The sequence below is a fragment of the Podarcis muralis genome, chromosome 5, assembly GCF_964188315.1.
Source record: "Podarcis muralis chromosome 5, rPodMur119.hap1.1, whole genome shotgun sequence".
NCBI classification, from domain to species: Eukaryota; Metazoa; Chordata; class Lepidosauria; order Squamata; family Lacertidae; genus Podarcis; species Podarcis muralis.
The window spans coordinates 74,843,964-74,861,794 of NC_135659.1; the positions used below are offsets into that span (position 1 = coordinate 74,843,964).

General features: G+C 42.8%; 1 protein-coding gene across 12 annotated transcripts in view; it reads left to right on the top strand.

Annotated features, from left to right (window-relative positions):
• Nucleotides 1–17,831, top strand: part of SGK2 (serum/glucocorticoid regulated kinase 2) — a 33,975-nt gene that overhangs the window by 7,852 nt on the left and 8,292 nt on the right. For 7 of the 12 annotated variants that reach the window (XM_028734948.2, XM_028734950.2, XM_028734947.2 and 4 more), the window contains exons 3-11: nt 9,680–9,749; nt 10,987–11,041; nt 11,293–11,342; nt 13,414–13,471; nt 14,276–14,359; nt 15,533–15,664; nt 16,493–16,605; nt 17,376–17,412; nt 17,586–17,672. In XM_028734948.2, the coding sequence (XP_028590781.2) occupies nt 9,680–9,749; nt 10,987–11,041; nt 11,293–11,342; nt 13,414–13,471; nt 14,276–14,359; nt 15,533–15,664; nt 16,493–16,605; nt 17,376–17,412; nt 17,586–17,672 (686 nt within the window). Of the gene's footprint in view, nt 1–2,148; nt 2,189–4,211; nt 5,085–9,679; nt 9,750–9,811; nt 9,960–10,986; nt 11,042–11,292; nt 11,343–13,413; nt 13,472–14,275; nt 14,360–15,532; nt 15,665–16,492; nt 16,606–17,375; nt 17,413–17,585; nt 17,673–17,831 lie in introns of those variants that run through there. The other 5 variants (XM_077929237.1, XM_077929238.1, XM_077929236.1 and 2 more) reach the window with 4 other exon arrangements.

A 17,831-nucleotide genomic window follows, 5' to 3' on the forward strand; every position in this document is an offset into this window, starting at 1 on the left:
CACATAAGGTTGGTCTAGGCAAGCAATTTTCTTCATATTCATGCAAAGAGAGGGAGCAATTTTCACAGCGTCCCTCACTCTGTAACTTTCTCAGTTTGTTACACAAAAATATTGTATAATTGACCTAGTTTGAGGTGTCCCATCTTCCTGCTACTTAGTGGTGGAGCCTTGTTTCCCCCCCCGCAATGAATTTCTTGCATTGTACAGGAGTGCCCATTTCCCCAAATACCTTACTAATTTTGTCTATTATCAGAAGAAGCCACAAATCAGTTCCTACTCAGCCACTTCTGACACAGCTGAGCTTTGTCATTATTGTAATGTGTGTGAGTTCATAGGCAGCCTTTCAGATATTTGGGACCTAAGTTGTTTAGGGCTTCAACTCCTAATGTGAGTACCTTGAATTGGGCCCAGAAGCAAGCTGGCAAGCAGTGCAGTTGCTTTTTAACTGATTTTATGTACCACTCACACATGGAGGGAGCCGATGATTTCACAATGATGGGAATACTTATTTTTTATTACTAATTTTTTAATTAAATTTGTATACTGCCCTTCATCTGAAGATCACAGGGTGGTTCATAACATAAAAATACAAAATGAGAAGACAAAATATGTAATAAAAACAAGAACAGAAACAAATTTTTAAAACCCATCCCTTCCTCTAGCACACCACACCCATCAACTGCCCCAGAAAAATTGGGACATCCCATTGGCACAGCGACCATTTTGGAAAAGCGATTTTTCCAGGTCACAATCTCATGCAGATCACATGACTTGTGCAGAATTTCAAACCTGGGAGATGGTGTCCTGGGTTTGGGCATTGTCATGTTAGATGGTTTGGCATACACCTCTGCCTCAACACAGCAGCATCACCTCCCTCCTCTCTCAATTACCTATTTGCATACAAATCCCCTTTAAAAGAAAAGACACTGTGATTTATTTATTTTACCCTGTATATATTAAAATTTTAATGTGCAACCATGCCGTAACAGTTACACATACCCAGTTTAAAGGTAAAGGTACCCCTGCCCGTACGGGCCAGTCTTGACAGACTCTAGGATTGTGCGCTCATCTCACTCTATAGGCCGGGAGCCAGCGCTGTCCGCAGACACTTCCGGGTCACGTGGCCAGCGTGACGAAGCTGCTCTGGCGAGCCAGCGCAGCACACGGAACGCCGTTTACCTTCCCGCTGGTAAGCGGTTCCTATTTATCTACTTGCACCCAGGGGTGCTTTCGAACTGCTAGGTTGGCAGGCACTGGGACCGAACGGCGGGAGCGCACCCCGCCGCGGGGATTCGAACCGCCGACCATGCAATCGGCAAGTCCTAGGCGCTGAGGTTTTACCCACAGCGCCACCCGCGTCCACCCAGTTTAGCGCTTACTAAATGGAAGAGGAAATGCAACAAGCACTGTGTGTATTTTGTGCATAACAGAAAACTTTCTTTTGTGGAAATCTTGAAATTTAGCCGCCTTCCATTATTATTTAGAGGCCCTTCATAATCTGAATAAGCCGTAGCTTACTTAGCTTGCATGCAAATCTGGCAATGAGAAAATCCTTTTCTGCCCTCTCCCAGTAGTTTCAAGGAGCATGTATTGGATTTATATCCCATGCTGTGCAGAACATGGACACAACTGTGCTGAACAGTGTGGTGGGAGTAGAGAGGATGTGAGTGCCGAGTTCTACACCTGGGGCTACAGGAAGCAGTTGTTAATCAGGTTCTGCCACTCACCCCACCCCAGGCCATGACCTTGAGCTGTGCTGAACAACACAGGCTGTAAGTTTCCCTGAGCATGCTGAGGCCCAGGCAGAATTCCAGTGAGGCAAAATGGAAATTAATATTTGCATTGATTTTACTTCATCAAAGCGAATATTCAACATATCTCACATCCTTGTGGCTAATGAGAAAAGCTTGAAAGAAAAACTTCCAGAGGATAAAACACATCAAAGTGAAGTGAAATAATCCCCTTGTTTATTATTTCATAGAATTGTAGTGTTGGGAAAGCACCTGAGGGTCATCAAGTCCAGTCCCTTGCAATGCAGGAATCTCAACTGTTGGCTTTAGAAAAGCTGCTTTGGGTAGCATGACAGAGAATGGCTTGTAGGTTACTCAAAAGCAGCTAGCAACTTGCTTGTTTTCTTTACTCAACCAGGATGTTCACTCACCTGACAGAAGCTGTGACGGGTTGACAGGTGTGTGCTTATTTCTCTCTTCCTTACTCTTAGATTTAATTTACAATTTGGCAATGTTGCCATCTGCACAGATTTAATTCCATTTATTTCCATAATTCAGACAGGAGGGTCCACAGGACTGTGATGTAGGAAAGCATTGAGATGTGGGAGATATTACTGATCACACTACTGGCTTAATTCTGTGGTGAGGATAAGTAGGCTGCTACCTTTCTGGGAGTGCTTGTGAAATACTTCAAGTGGCAAAGGAACACCGACAAGTGGAACAAGGCATGGCACTGAAACTGTGATAGGAAATATGTCACTGCTTGATTTCTAACTGTATCCCAGTTTGTTCAAGATAAGGCGAATAGTGAGTCAAATGTTGGAGTGTAGAAACAGATGGTTCATGATTTTCTGCAGGGGTGTAGAACTGTCTTTAGCCCCACTTTGTGCATTTGCAGGTGTGGTTTAAATTTGAACCATATCTGCAAAGGGACAACTTCAAAGGTGTTCACTGTCAGCTCTGTCAGCAAACCCTGCTCCTCAAAAACCAATCTAGGGCATATGTTAAGCTTCCAATTGTTTCTTCACTGCTGACTGTACCTGCCCCAGATCTCATATTCTATATGACATCAGGTGTTGAGCAGGTTGGTGTGGTTGCAGAGTTAAGAGCTGGCCGTGATGTGGCCTAGAGGTAGAAGACGTTGCAGGCTGGTAACGATAGCAAGCTGCAGAGAGGGTCAAAGCACAATGGTTAACTTCTGTTGAATCTAGGGCTGTGGCTATAGGAGAAACAAGACCCTGGGGTTTCAGGCGCTTACCAACGTGGTGTAGTGGTTAAGCATGGTGGACTTGTAATCTGGTGAACCGGGTTCGCGTCTCCGCTCCTCCACATGCAGCTGCTGGGTGACCTTGGGCTAGCCACACTTCTCTGAAGTCTCTCAGCCTCACTCACCTCACAGAGTGTTTGTTGTGGGGGAGGAAGGGAAAGCAGAATGTTAGCCACTTTGAGACTCCTTCGGGTAGTGATAAAGCAGGATATCAAATCCAAACTCTTCTTCTTACCTAGGGTCTGTGTTTTCTTTTGGAAATGAGGCACAGTGATATATGATATATAGTTTATTTACACCTATATACAACCTGAGCCTACGAAGGAGGTGTTCACAGCAACAACAATCCAAGAAGGTCTTTCTTTTCCCATAGCTGCAGCCATGGATTCAAAACAAGACATCAGCCATTGTGCTCTGACCCTCTTTTCAGCTTGCTGCCTTTACCAGAGTGTAACCTTTGCCATCCAGGTCATATCACAGCGAACTCTAAAACTCTCTTTCCAACTCTGCTCTGTCTTCAACACTACATCTGAGCCAAGGTCTCACCTGCTTGCCATCTGGCTCTCCTAACGGCTCATTACCTTTATCTTCCTAATGTCCCATCACCAACTGTCTTGCTTTCTATTTTAAATTTTGGCTTGATTAAATTCTAACCAACTACTAGACCCAGGAATTTAGGGTGTCTGGCACCCACAAACACATTACATTGTGTTTTGGGAGCCCATGGCTGAAAAAAAAGTGTGATAATTCTAGTACTGGCTTGCCTTGGTCTGTTTGTCTTCTCGTTTTGTATTTTTCTGTTGTGAACCACTCATCTTTGGATGAAGGGTGATATACAAATTTAATAATAATTCTTTCCAACACCTGCCGCTTCCTCCTCCTCCTCCTGACTAATGCAAAGGTAAGTAGTAAGGAAGCAGGCAGAGGGCCTTCTCAGTAGTGGCGCCCACCCTGTGGAATGCCCTCCCATCAGATGTCAAGGAAATAAACAACTATCTGACTTTTAGAAGACATCTGAAGGCAGCCCTGTTTAGGGAAGTTTTTAATGTTTAATGTTTTATCGTGTTTTTAATATTCTGTTGGGAGTCGCCCATAGTGGCTGCGGAAACCCAGCCAGATGGGTAGGGTATAAAGAAATTTATTATTATTATTATTATTATTATTATTATTATTATTATTATTATTATTATTAATTAGGGACCAGACAGTTCTGACTCACTTAAGCTGCAGGCCTGTACAGCATTAGTTTATGTGAAGCTTGTGAGTCTATGTGAATAGGCTTTCACAAGTCTAGGATGCCACTTGACACAAAGTCCAGGGTGAAACTGGGCTACATATGTGCCTAGAAGTTATGAAGGTGACCTTGGTGTAAAAAAAGAAAAGAAAAGAAAAGAAAATCTGCTGTGAATCCTCTTACTGAAAACTGGGCAACAGCACTAGCAATATCATTGGTTGTGTGTGTCTAGGTGCCAGTGGGCAACCCCTTAATATTTAAAAATGCCTTTCCAAGAACATGAGCTTTGGACATAATATTTAACTCTGACTTTTAAATATATTAATGCCCACACTTGCGAGACCCTTTTGCATGTGCTGTAACAGACTAGGCACGGCTCTCCCTCTGGAGTAGCAGTAGAAAATAGCTCAGTGCTTGTCATCTTGAAGTGAAAGTTAGTGCTTCTTGGGTAAGCTGCAGATGAGATCTGTGTTTGAAGTTTACAATCTAGGTTAGATGATGCAGTAAGGCGGATGATAATCGGGCAAGAGAGGGGTGGGTGTTCAGGGAAGCTTGCAGAATGAGACTTTGAGGCTGCCTTTTTCTTGTAAGGTAGGAATTGTATTGCAAACTGATTCTATTTTCAATTGATTTATTATAAGCTGGGAATCAATGGGCTGCTTTTAAGTGTGGTTTGAGAAAACACTAGCTGTTAAAATGGGATCTGTGTATGTTGATATACCAAAATTAAGCTGTATCTTGATCCTTGGAGGGATTTCTTCCCTTTTTTTCAGTCAATGAAAAGGGCAACACAATGGCATGGGCGTTTCAACTGCAAAGTGATGCTTATTGGGACCAATGTTTCCAACTTTAGGTATACACTGATTGGATCTGAACTGTAACTGCTTGGGAAATTGCTGTTGGGGTCATCACGATGGTTAGTAAGGAAATGTCAAGAAGGTGTTTGGCAGCAAAGGAAAGATGCATTCCATGCTAGGGATGAGTAAGGAGGGGAATGAAAATTAAACAGCCAGTATTGTAATGTCTGCAGAAAAATATATGGCGTGGCTGCATTTGGCTGTAGAATTGAAAAAGACAAACAACAACAAGAGGTGGGAGCACTTTCCGTATGATGAAAAGCTAAAATGTTGGGGCACTTTAGCTGACTTACAGGGAGGCTCAGGGATTTGGGGGTAGAACATTTTCCACAGACATTTTCCCCAAATGGAATCTACCATTTTTTCTGCCAATATGATTCTATAAAGTTTGTGTTTCATAATTTTATTAACAATTTTATTGTTGTGGGGGAGGAAGGGAAAGGAGAATGTTAGCCGCTTTGAGACTCCTTCGGATAGTGATAAAGCGTGATATCAAATCCAAACTCCTCTTCTTAGGAACAATGAATGGATGCCATTTGCAAATGCAATACAGTGCTACCTCGGGTTAAGAACTTAATTCATTCTGGAGGTCCGTTCTTAACCCTAAACTGTTCTTAACCTGAAGCACCACTTTAGCTAATTGGGCCTCCTGCTGCCACCGGAGCACGATTTCTGTTCTCACCCTGAAACAAAATTCTTAACCCGAGGTACTATTTCTGGGTTAGCGGAGTCTGTAACCTGAAGCGTCTGTAACCCAAGGTACCACTGTATTAGGCAAGCTTGGCAATTTCAAAGTTGTCAGTTTGGTTTACTGAATGCACATGAAACGAACCTGCAACATTAGACCACTCAGTAAATTTTCTGGTGGAGATTACTGTAATTTGCATAGGAAGATTTTCCAATTAGAGATCCCACATGATCTCTAGGGCGGGGCTCTGTGGTTCAGGGTAGAGCACATGTGTTGCTTGCAAATGATCCCAGGTTCCCAGAATCTCCAGGTAGGACTCTCAAACCATGGTGAGTGTCAGTGGGGAACAGGGGTGGGGAGATTTTTGCCCAGGGGCTAAATACATCCCTCTAGTGCACTCTAGCCCTGGAGACATATCCTTGGCTACTCTTCTTTCTCACTCCTCACCAGTGGCGTAGCGTGGGGGGTGCAGGGGGGGCCGGCCGCACCGGGTGCAACATCTGGGGGTTAGGGTTAGGGGGCACAAATCCACGGGTTAGGGGCGCAAATCCACGGGTTAGGGGGTGCAAATTACTTGCCTTGCCCCGGGTGCTGACAACCCACGCTACGCCACTGCTCCTCACTCACTCCCACTCTCCCCAAATCACAGCTCTCACACGGGCCCTGAGCTGCACCCTCCTTGAGTGGTTTTTCCCCTAACTGGAATGTATCCTTGAACTCTGATTCCCTAACTGGAATGTATCCTTGAACTCTGATCCAGCTTGCCTGGATAGAGGATACAGCAAGGCGGTGCGCATCTTACAAAATTGCAATAAGCGCAATAAAAACATCAGTAATTATTGGCTGGTGAAAAGAAATTCTCATTGCAGAGTCCTGTCTGAATGACAGCATTTTTTTGGAGATGTCTAAAACAATGAAAGAATTATTCCTGCCAATCGCTTACTCCCCTGAGGTTCTTTCCGCCATTATTAAGAGTGGGGAACTGCAAGTAGTGCCCCATCAGAGGATCTCAGTGATCAAGATGGAAAAGTATGCATTAATATTAGTGTATTAGAGAACATATGTGTTCATTAGGGGAGATTCACAGTAAAAAAAAAGTTGACATTCTTGTGATTTTCTTTTAACCGTGGCAAATTTCTGTGGAAATGTACATAACTCAGTTTAAGATTAGAGAAATGAGATGTTGAGAGAAACTGAAATTGACTAATTTGCCTATCCCTAGGCTGGATCACAGCTACATTGTAGGAGGACAGTTGGTGATGAACGTGAAGTTTATCCAAGTCAGGATGGAATCCTAATAAAGATGGATGTGGACCAGAGCAGTCTGGGAAAGTGAGGCTTTAGTGGACTCCATGTGAAATGATTCACTGTAAAGTTGCAGCTGGAGTGAAACTTAAGAGATTGATGCAGCTTTGGGTCAAGCTGTCCTCTTCACCTCCAAAACATCTCATCCTGATTCTCTAAACAATCTCTCTGCACTTGACCCAGCACTTCCTTGCAGAGGAGGAGGCTCATTATTTACAGCACGTACTCGTTGGTAGAGTTAGCCTGGCCTTAAATAAACGAAGATGGATCAGCTGCTTTCTTATGTATGAACTGTGCTTAAGATTTAGATAGAACTTCAGTTTTGCTGGTGGAAATTCTAGAGTAGATCTGTTGTGGTTGAGGCAATCCCAGGCTCCATGCCCAAAACATGAATTTTTAAGCTGAAGAGTGAAAAGCTAAAGTTACGAAAGTAACCGGTCTCCATTATGTTCTTTTCCTACTGAAATACTTTAAGTAGGGATGTATGGATATGTCAGTTTTTGTTTCTCTCAGCTTCTCATTTACCAATCTTAAATTCAGATTTTCACATTTCCATGTCAGTCTGTATTAAAAAGAAGGGGGAAAGGTATGTGCTTTTTTTGTAAGGAAGTTGATAGTGTTGGCAGTTCCCCTTGAAATCTCATGAGGAGCTATGCATTTAGGACCTTTTTTGGAGTTAAGTTATATCTTCACCCATAGGAGCCAACTCCTAGGGGCCGAAGTCCCTTTGAGGCCCCCAATAAAATATTTGAGGGGGCCACTCCCCCCAAGTTGATGGACATTGCCATTCAAATGGTGGTTGTGCACCACATCTTGTGATTGATTATGCATGGCAGGGCTTACCTGCCCTCCTCCCAATATTTTATTCAAGTTGGCACCCCTGTCTTCACTTATGCTCAGCCTGTACATATGGATAGAGAACATGAATACATTGTGTGCCATTTAAGTTTTCATTGATCAGAGAATTGATGCACACACAATATGATGCACACACAATACTAGGTTTTTAAAGGTGTCATATTTCCCTATCTCCATTTGTTGGGAGACATATCTTCAAGTTCTCCCACTTCAAGTTCAAGCTAGTTCTGTCACTGAATATGGTCAGTGACAAATGGGGCCTCCATGGTTAGCTGCAGTGTACTGATGCTGGGAGCAAATAGAGTGTGGTATTATATCATGCCTTGCCTGAGGTTCCAGGGCATGTTGCTGGTTATTGCTACAAGCAGAATGCTGGAGTAGAAGAACCCTTTTTTTAATTCTTCAAGCTCTTGAGTCAAAGTGCAATGGGTTTCTTTGTGTTTTTCCCATAGCAAAACTGTCTTCTGAATAAGTTTGTTTTCATGCTCCTTTCTCAGGGCACCAGGCCAGCAGTCTTATTTTATTGCTGTCTTTATTATGACAAAATGTGGGCAAAACAAATTCCACAGTAGGTTTCACTAGTTAAATATTCTGAGGTGCTGTTCTGTCCTTTTATTGGGAGAGACAAAATAAAAGACCAGGCAAATTTCACACAGAAGGACTTTATAAAATAAAGAAGGGCAGTAGCGCTCATTCACTCATTTTTCTCAGCAGCTGGAATCCAGAGGCATGCTCCTTTGATCCAGGAAGAAATGACTAGTGGCCAGTAATAGTAGCTTTATTCTCCACGAATTTGTCTAATTCACTTTTAAAGTCATCCAGTTTGGTGACCCTTCAGGTTCTTCATTGTCCATTGCATATTTGCACATAGGAGGGGAGGGATTTTTAAAAGCCTGCTTTTATGTTTTTCTCTCTCTCTTCCTCCTTCTGTGACATTGGCCTTGATCCAGCATTGTCAATATAACTGCAGCTATAATGGCAGGGTGGGAGGAACTGTGATTGTAGAAGAAAAGGCGAGTTTTCTTAACTAGATGGCTTCCTTTAGGTTATCCTGGTGAGGCTTCTTGATTGGACTGGAAGAAACTTCTGGTCCAGTCAATTTCACTCTTAAGGTAAATTTAACTTGCATAGGAACTTTCCTCGCTTCTGTGAATAGGTTGTGTTAATGCACTAAAACGAAACAAGCCAGCCCAGTTCTGTTCACCACTCTTTAATAGACAACCACAACAATTGCAGCAAAATCTATACAAGTCTACTGAATGTCTCACTGACCTGGGCAAATCATTTCAGCATTCTCCTTTGAGAAAGGAGGATAGTGCTTGTGCTGTGATGCGCAATGCATGTTCGTAAAATGCTTGGAAAGCTTTGAATGAGAGGGACTGAGCTTGTGCCAAGTATGATGTATCAAAGGGGCAGCTCCTCTGCCTTGTGATCTGTGTCTCACAGAAAGGCAGGACAATCCCGAGTAGTATCCTTGGAAAGGGAGGCTGTCGTTTACAGGGCATCACTCGCTGGTTTCCGAATTTTGCTTCTGCACTCCTGTCTGAATAAGGTTAGAAGCTTCCTTTTGCAGCAACCGAGTCTCTTCCCTAACTCCAATAAAGTTTGCTTATTTTGTTTTGTGGGTGGATGCATGAGAAGGGCAAGGTCACTTCAGAACAAATGTATCTCTGTGTGTATTTCTTGTGATTGCTGCCAGTGGAACAGTTTGCTAACTTTTTCCTCCTCCCTTTCCTGTAGATCTCATAAAGCACGGGCGAGAGAGGTTAGAACAGACCATCAAGACCTCCAGTTCCAGACTGTGTTCCTAGTGAGTATAAGGCTCTTTCTATTAGGGGGTCACTGTCACTTTAAAGCTGAGCCTGATCATAATCTCCCACAAGCAATAAGCAGTGAATTGAGCTGGCTGGCACGGGGTGTGTTGCAGAGGGAAGCATCTCTTGCACAAACTGGGACTTGTTGCTCAGTATGGCTTTGTTGCTCAACTCTGCTTCAGATGAAGGCTTTTACTCATGCAGATGTAAGTAACACTGCTAAATGAGATGTTTCAAAATGAGATCCTTTTGAGCGGTGATGTCTATTCACGGCATGCTTTGAAATAAGGGGCTTCTGTGGAACTGTAGGACTTACAAAATAAGGGAAGGGGTTTGGGCTGCCTCAGAGTATTAAATGTCAAAAGGTTTTGTCTTGTAACTTTCCTGCTCGGTAGAAGGGGAAGCTTGATGGTCAGGATTTCCCCTGGGGCTTTAATAGCAAGAGTGTTCTTCCTATCAGCCTATCAGTAAGGGGGATGGATATTCACATTGTTTATATTCATGTGCTACAGTTTGTTTCACCTGGTTTTGTTGGCTGATATTCCTTATTTGGGGGGGGTGGAGGGAAGGAATGTACAATATGAATGTCTGTCTCCCACCCACTAATAAGGGGTTCAAATTGCCACTTGGAGGTAGCCTTTGATCAGCAAAATACTACAGATAGAGAAGGGTTGGACCTTCCCCTTGATTCAATTTTGCCAGCTCCCAGGGGCTGCTTTTATACTTTGAAAATGACACTGGCATTGTGTGGACTTTGGCCCCTAATTAAGGCACCTAGAATGGGGATATGGCACCAGAAATAACACAGCATGCATAAACATTGCATCTACAGTACCAGCCACTGTGTGCTAAAAGCAGGAAAGAGGACAGAGAACTATTTTGCTGCTGAGGGTTTTGTTTCTTACTGTCTTGAATGGAGACAGGAGAGGGGTTAATTCTGTGTCCATCTGGTATGCCGGCTGAGACCCTACCTGCCTGCGCACTGTCTTGCCAGTCAGATGGGCGGGCTACATCATCTGTATTCAGTAATAATAAAATCTCAGTTATGGGCTTGATAGAATACACACTTAATAAACAGCTCCCTTGGGTGTTATTTTTCCACCTATGGCTGACAACTTATCCCTCTAAGTTAGAACAACATCTGCGACTTGAGGGCTCTCCCTGTTGAGGCAGAGGCTAGAGTTGCCCTGCTTTCTACATCTCTGAAACTGACTGTTGTCTTGTTTTTCACAGTGCTGAAAGGGTTGCCACCTTAATGGACCGTTCCAAAAGCCAAGGTGACAGCCAGGTAAGGTCCTGGTACCTTCTTTCTTAAATGTATTTAGATGGGTTCAAATATGAAGGTGGAAAATTTTAAGCAGCTCAGTTCCTTACCTGTTCAAGGGAGTCTGCGGGGAGGGGGACTGGAAAGCCTCATCCATTGGAGTAGGCTTTGCTGGTATGCATTTACTGTACCAGAAAGCTCCACCTTCTCTCACACTGTTGATCAACCCTGGCGGTCTTAGCTAACGTCAGCTCTGTACTTCTGTCATTTTTCAGCCTTCATCGCCAACGGACAACATCAACCTTGGACCTTCTGCTAACCCCAAGTAAGTGCATGCAAAAGTCAACACATTTTGCAAGGTTAAGAAATGCAATGAAACTCTACTTCACTTTCCTTAATTTGCTCTTCTGGGGTGTCTGGAGCTCCTGAACACAACTTCTGTTTGCAAAACCGAAGTGTTGGATTGTAGGCAAGCCAGGGTAGTGGTGGGAGTTTTATCGTACCGTGTTGGTGACGTCACAGACACTAGCCAGTATATGGTCAAAATACATGCAACCCCACTCCTACCAGCACTCCAGGTAGCTGTGCCACTGTTAGCTGGGGGAGGGGGGTGTCAAGTATTTCCATCAATGATATATTGCGGTTTGAGAGCTGGGAAAATGCAATGTCACTAAAACAAAAGTGCTTCCTCAAATTAAGACATTTGTATTGTGTGCAACAAATCAATATTGTTCATAAAGGTTACATAACAGCATCGAATGGGGTATAGCTATGTTGCTTGTTTTCACTATTCTTGTCACAACCCTTATCTCAGTAGATGCTTGGGACATACTATATTGCAGTCACACAACAGCAATGGATGTACCAACTGTGAAGGAAAAGAAATCTGTGTTTCTGTGAAGAAAATCGAATGCAGTTGGTTATTGCAACGACATTCCTGCAACAAAAGCAGAGCCTCAAGGGAAACATCCCCACTTATCCCAACAATTGTGTGATCTATTTATCCTCCTAAAAGTGCATTTGTCCTCCTGTTGCCCACCCCCACAAGCTGTGTAACCCCAGCACATACATCTCCCAAACAATGGAATATAAAGCCTTAGCATCAAGACAAGCCAATCTTCTTTTGCTGGGGAGAGACGAAGAGCTCTAACTACACTCTTGGCCAGAGATTGTGGGTCAGCTTTAATACTTTGGGAAACTTGGGCTTGTGAGATCCCCAGTCACTCCTTCGTTCTCTGGCTGCGAGTTGTCTCCTACAAAGGAGGGTGGGCATCAAGCTTGAGAACATCTGCTTTGCTTTCCCCCTAGAACCCCAAGATCCACTAGCTGGACCGAAGTACAAAACAGTGGCTTAGAGACAAGGGACAGAGATGCATATAGAATTGAGGAAGAGGGCACATCTGGGTGCACTTTAGGCTAGACATTTGTTTGCAGTACTGAGCTGATGGGCCCTTCACACACATTCTGGGTATACCCTCCAGCCTCAAATTTCTTTGTTATAGTGGACTAATTTAGGGGAAAGCTCCTATTGTTAAAAGAATTGGGAATCCAAAATATTTGGTGATCAACTATGGATCACCCAGAGATCTATATTCTGCCCATCCCTAGTGTTGTTTTGGATTTGTTTGGAAGGAAGAGCCAGATAGAAATGTTGTTGTTGCTGTTGTTGTTGATACAGTTCTAGGAGCTCTGAAACAGATTTGTGTAGAGTAGGACAGCTTTGGAATCCATGCTACGATCCCTCATGCTCATCTACTCCTAATAATTAGCATTTCCAGCAGGGGTGGGGTAGCTGCAGCCCTTCAGCTGTTGTTTCGCTCCCAGCTCCCACCAGCTGCCAGCCAGCCTGGCAAATTTTCAGGGTTGATGGGAGTTGGAGTCCAACCACATCTGGAGGGTCACAGATTCCTCAGCCCTGGTACTCAAGTTTGGAAGCAAAGAGGGCTTCAGGTTTGTGTATACAGATAATCCCTAATATAATAGCCATTAACCCAAATATCCTTTCTATCATTTCCATGTGAGAGATTATTTTACTGTGTTTGTATCTGAACCTTTTGCTCCTATTTTCTGCTTGGTTTTCCAAAATATGTACCTTAAGCTACAACAATGCCAAGAGAATAGCAGGTTATCTACGGTAGTTATGAAGAGTTGAATGTCTGTAAGAACGGTAGTGGTAGTCAGCTGATGTTTACTCAGAATAGACCTATTGAAATTAATGAACATGACTAAGTTGGGTCCATTAATCTCCACTCTGAATAAACCTTAGCTGACTACCATCCCGTGTCTTTATCTGCCAGGACAGAATGACAGAATTGAGGAAAGGTTGCGGTGGGGAGAATCTAGCTGACTGAAGAAAAGAGCTTTGTGTGTTTTACTCTGTTTCCTTTTTCTAACAGTGCCAAGCCAACAGATTTTGACTTCCTAAAGATAATTGGCAAAGGTAGCTTTGGAAAAGTAAGTGGCCTAGTTTGCAAGAATTTTATTTATTTACTTTTATTACTGTGTCAATGACACGTGGCAACCATCATCCCATTTCTTTTCCCACTTTGCTTTCATATGCATGGCTTCTGGTGTTTTTGAACCGGTGCCCTAAATTCTAGCATTTGTACCCACAATGTGATTCTTCCCCTCCCCATTTGTTATTGCTATTCCTGCTCTTTAGTCTGCCGCTCCCTTTTGCCATCTTAAAGTAAGGAGCTAGAACGCAATCTGGAGAACAGATCCTTCAAGGGACTCAGGGTTCTGAACCTAGTCCCCATCTTTATCTTCTCAACCATCCTGTTAAGTGACCATCATGGCTTGGCAAGCATTTGAACTAGAACTCCCCAAGTCTTAGCCTGACATGCTCTCTCACAGCATCTCAGTGGTACCTTTAAAGGGCCCATTTTAATAATGAAAGTCGTATTAAGAAGTTTCAATGCCATTCTCTTTTCAATTTTACTTTTGTGCCTAAGGTAGGGAGCAGTTACTGTGTGCAATGGATTAATTAGTGATAAGCTGCTGCTGCTCTTGATTATTGGAAATCCAAAATATGTTCAGTTATGCATCGATTCACCCCAACACCAACACCAAATTGTTCCTAGGAATGGGGCCTGCTGATTGGCACAATGGAGGAAGCAAAGTCTCCCTGCCCTGTACATTGTGCAGCTGCCAACTTGGCATGCCACTGTAATGTGAACATAAAACACTGACCAATTAGTTAAGGACATGAAAGCTGGACACTTCTCTTACCCCCTCGGTTTTTCAATCCTGCTTCAGGTCCTTTTGGCAAAACGCAAATCTGACGGGAGGTTCTATGCTGTGAAAGTTCTGCAGAAGAAATCTATTCTCAAGAAAAAAGAGGTATCATTTCAAAGGAATCTACTTGCACTTTCAGCAAATGAGTTTTATTACTCTCTCCCTATGCTCTGTATATCGTGCCCCCCTCTCTGTGTGTGCGTGAGAGATTCTATCTGTGTCTATATCTGCAGGAGCACAACTCTTAATAGCTCTTCAGGTGAATAATTTCTGGGCTTTGAAAGCTATTTTATACTTGCCATCTCCCTGGAGTCGGCTACATTCTTTAAAAAAAAAAAGTGTTTAAAATGCATTGTAACACTGTGACACTAGATGGCGCTGTGGAGTTCTGTCTTTCAGCAACGTTATTTCCCATTATGAGGTTTACAACGCGTTACAATGCGTTTTCCTGAAATGTTTTTTGCTTGTGTCTAGATCCAGCCTCTATCCTAACCCAAAAACATGGTCTGCCATTGGTGAACAGCATCACATTGGTCTGAGGGCCAAACTGCGCACAACACTAAATGTGTCCCTTGTAGATGAATGAATTGTTCTTCTTTCTTTCTTTTACTCTATAAATTGCACTTGTGGGGGTCTCAGGGATGGAAAAAGAATCCATTTCAAATGGGTTTATACACCGAAATTTGACATTCACAACCTGACTGTGCTTCATTGAGCTTCCGCTTATGTCTGAGCACCCATGCATTTATTTTTCTTTTTAAAGCCTGACTAATTATATGCAAAATTATACATACATTATACTTGTAATATGTATGAGAGTCAGCCCTTGTAGAATAATAAGCATTTTCATACAGTTGTATGCATTGTATGTATAATAATGCAAATAATATACGAGAATATTTTGCATTTTTGTTGGAGCCAGCAAAACTCTTCTTGTTGAGATCAAAGAGTAAGGTGGGGATGAGAAAAATAAAATTGGTGTATAGAAGCTAAACATCAAGATTTTCAGAAAATCCCATCCATGGCTCCAATTAGGACCCCAGCTCTCGCTCGGGGGGAGGGAGGGGGTGTAACCATTTCCTCCCATGCCAGAGATCCATTTAAAATTCCTCCTTCCCTTGAAGTTGCTGTTAGGCTTTGCTAAAGACATTTATGTATATGTGTGTGACTGTAGTGAATTTAATTTTGAAACGAAACAAAACTTGATCTGTGAACTTAGCCCTTCCTCCCTCCCTCCCTCTCTTTCTCTCTCTCTCTCTCTGTCTCGGTTCTTCATAGCAAAATCACATAATGGCAGAACGCAATGTGCTCCTGAAGAATGTGAAACATCCTTTCCTTGTGGGGCTCCACTATTCCTTCCAGACCAAAGAGAAACTATACTTTGTACTGGACTATGTAAATGGAGGAGAGGTGAGTGAGTGTCAGTTTTTTGCATCACACAGAGCATTGGGTTCTGTCAGTGCTATCATTCTGGGCTTTACCTTCAACATGAATAGGTGCAATATTAAAAGTCTTCTGAATGATTCAGCATATGTTCAGTTCTAGTTATCATATTTAATACGCTGTACCCCTGTGGTCTTCAACTTTTTCAAACTTAGGACTACTTACTTATTCATCCATTTAGACCATTTGTACAGCACTCTTCAGGCAAAATACCGTATCTCCCAAAGCATCTTACAAACAATCAAAATAAGGCAGTCCCTGTCGGCAGGCTTACAATCTTAGCAAAACATGACAGACAAGGGAAAAGGGACAGTGAGGGATGTTAGAGAATTCCAACGAAAATGGAAACAGGTGAAGAAATTGCTTGTAGTCACTTATTCATCTGATTGCATTCTCTCCCCCCCCCCCATTTGCACTGAAATGAATGGTGTAGAACAACATAATGACAACATAATGTATGTAATTAATTACATAATTTATATAAGCTACGTAATTTCCCCAGCCCAGTGCATCCAGATGTCTTGTACCGCATCTCTGATGGGAAGAGTTGTGGTTCAAAACATCTGGAGGGCACCAGGTTGCTGTGTTCCTGAAATAGCCGAGGAATAGGGCATCGGGTTGAATACTGAATACTTGGTATTCCATGAGTGTGGAATAATGAAGCTGTTTTCTGAGGAAAGTGTGTCAAATCCAAAACCCTGTTATAAGCAACCTGTTAAGTCTCTTGATTCAGGCATAGAGGTACTTACGGAATAAGTTTTCTCCAGCCTCAAATTCTCCCATCTTGGTTCATAGCTCTTCTTCCATTTGCAAAGAGAACGTTGCTTCTGTGAACCTCGGGCCCGGTTCTACGCAGCTGAAATGGCCAGTGCGGTGGGCTACCTCCATTCACTGAACATCATCTACCGGTACAGTATTTTTGCAATAACAGCAGGTAGCTTTAGTAAGATATATTAAGATGTTTCATAGGAAGCAATTTCAATAATGCTGCTGCTGCTGTGATACATTAAGGTTGGAGTGTTTTTTTTCCAGAATAGTGTTGCCTTTAAAGAAGATAAAATTTTAACTCTTCTTTTTTTTTAAAAAAAAGAATAGTTTGGAATGTCAACCTCCCCACCCCCCCACCTCAGCCACTAAAGAGTTGATGAACTAGATTAGTAGTGGTCAAGAGGCAATCCTCCATATCACTAACCATTCCCTGTTTGTCCTAATGTGTTTCTTTCACACCCCAGAGCCACTTAACAGGGAGGTGGGAAACCTATACCCCTCCTGTTGTTGTACTACAGCTCCCATTATTCCTGGCAACTGGCCATGTTGGCATGGGCTGATGGGAGCTGGAGTCTTACACAGCAGTGCAATTTTCCATCACTTTTTTTATCGGCCCCTTCAAGGTTAGAAGAGTAGCAGGATGTCTGCACTAAAAAGTGTGGCATAATGACCAAACAATTGTGCCAATGAACAGATGATCTAGGAACGCTAGAAAATAAAGTTAAGTGTATAAGAGAACCAATTTCATTGGTGAAAGGTAACTCTGGAGACTTTTTGGAATCTGCAAGATGTAATTCTTTTAACAGATACATCTAAGCACTTGAAGCTGGCGAGGAGGATTCCCTGAAATCCCACCAGATTTTAATCACCATATTCCCACCTCCCTTATTCTCTTTCCTCCTTTCTTTAGGGACTTGAAACCTGAAAATATTCTCTTGGATTGTCAGGTATGTATTTATGGATTCCTGCACATCACTGTGTGATCTACTTCAGTTGTTATTTGTTGGTAGGAAAAGTTTTGTAATTATACTGGGACAAACAAGTCAAATAGGAATGCAAAAGTGGCAAAATATGGAATACAGCTTCCTAAGGAGCTCAGTATTTCTCCTTTTTCTTTTAGGGCCATGTTGTACTGACTGATTTTGGACTTTGCAAAGAAGGAATGGAGCCAGAGGAAACAACATCTACTTTCTGCGGCACCCCAGAGGTATGATTATGAAAACACGTCTATGTGTTTCAATAGGTGATTTTGTCTCTGCTTTGACTTTTCCAAGGAACTGAGCACCACCACTGAGAATGGATTGTGCCAGCTGAGTAGGCTTTTTAGTCCTGTAGGCTTACACGGAGTAGCCCCTACTGATGTTGT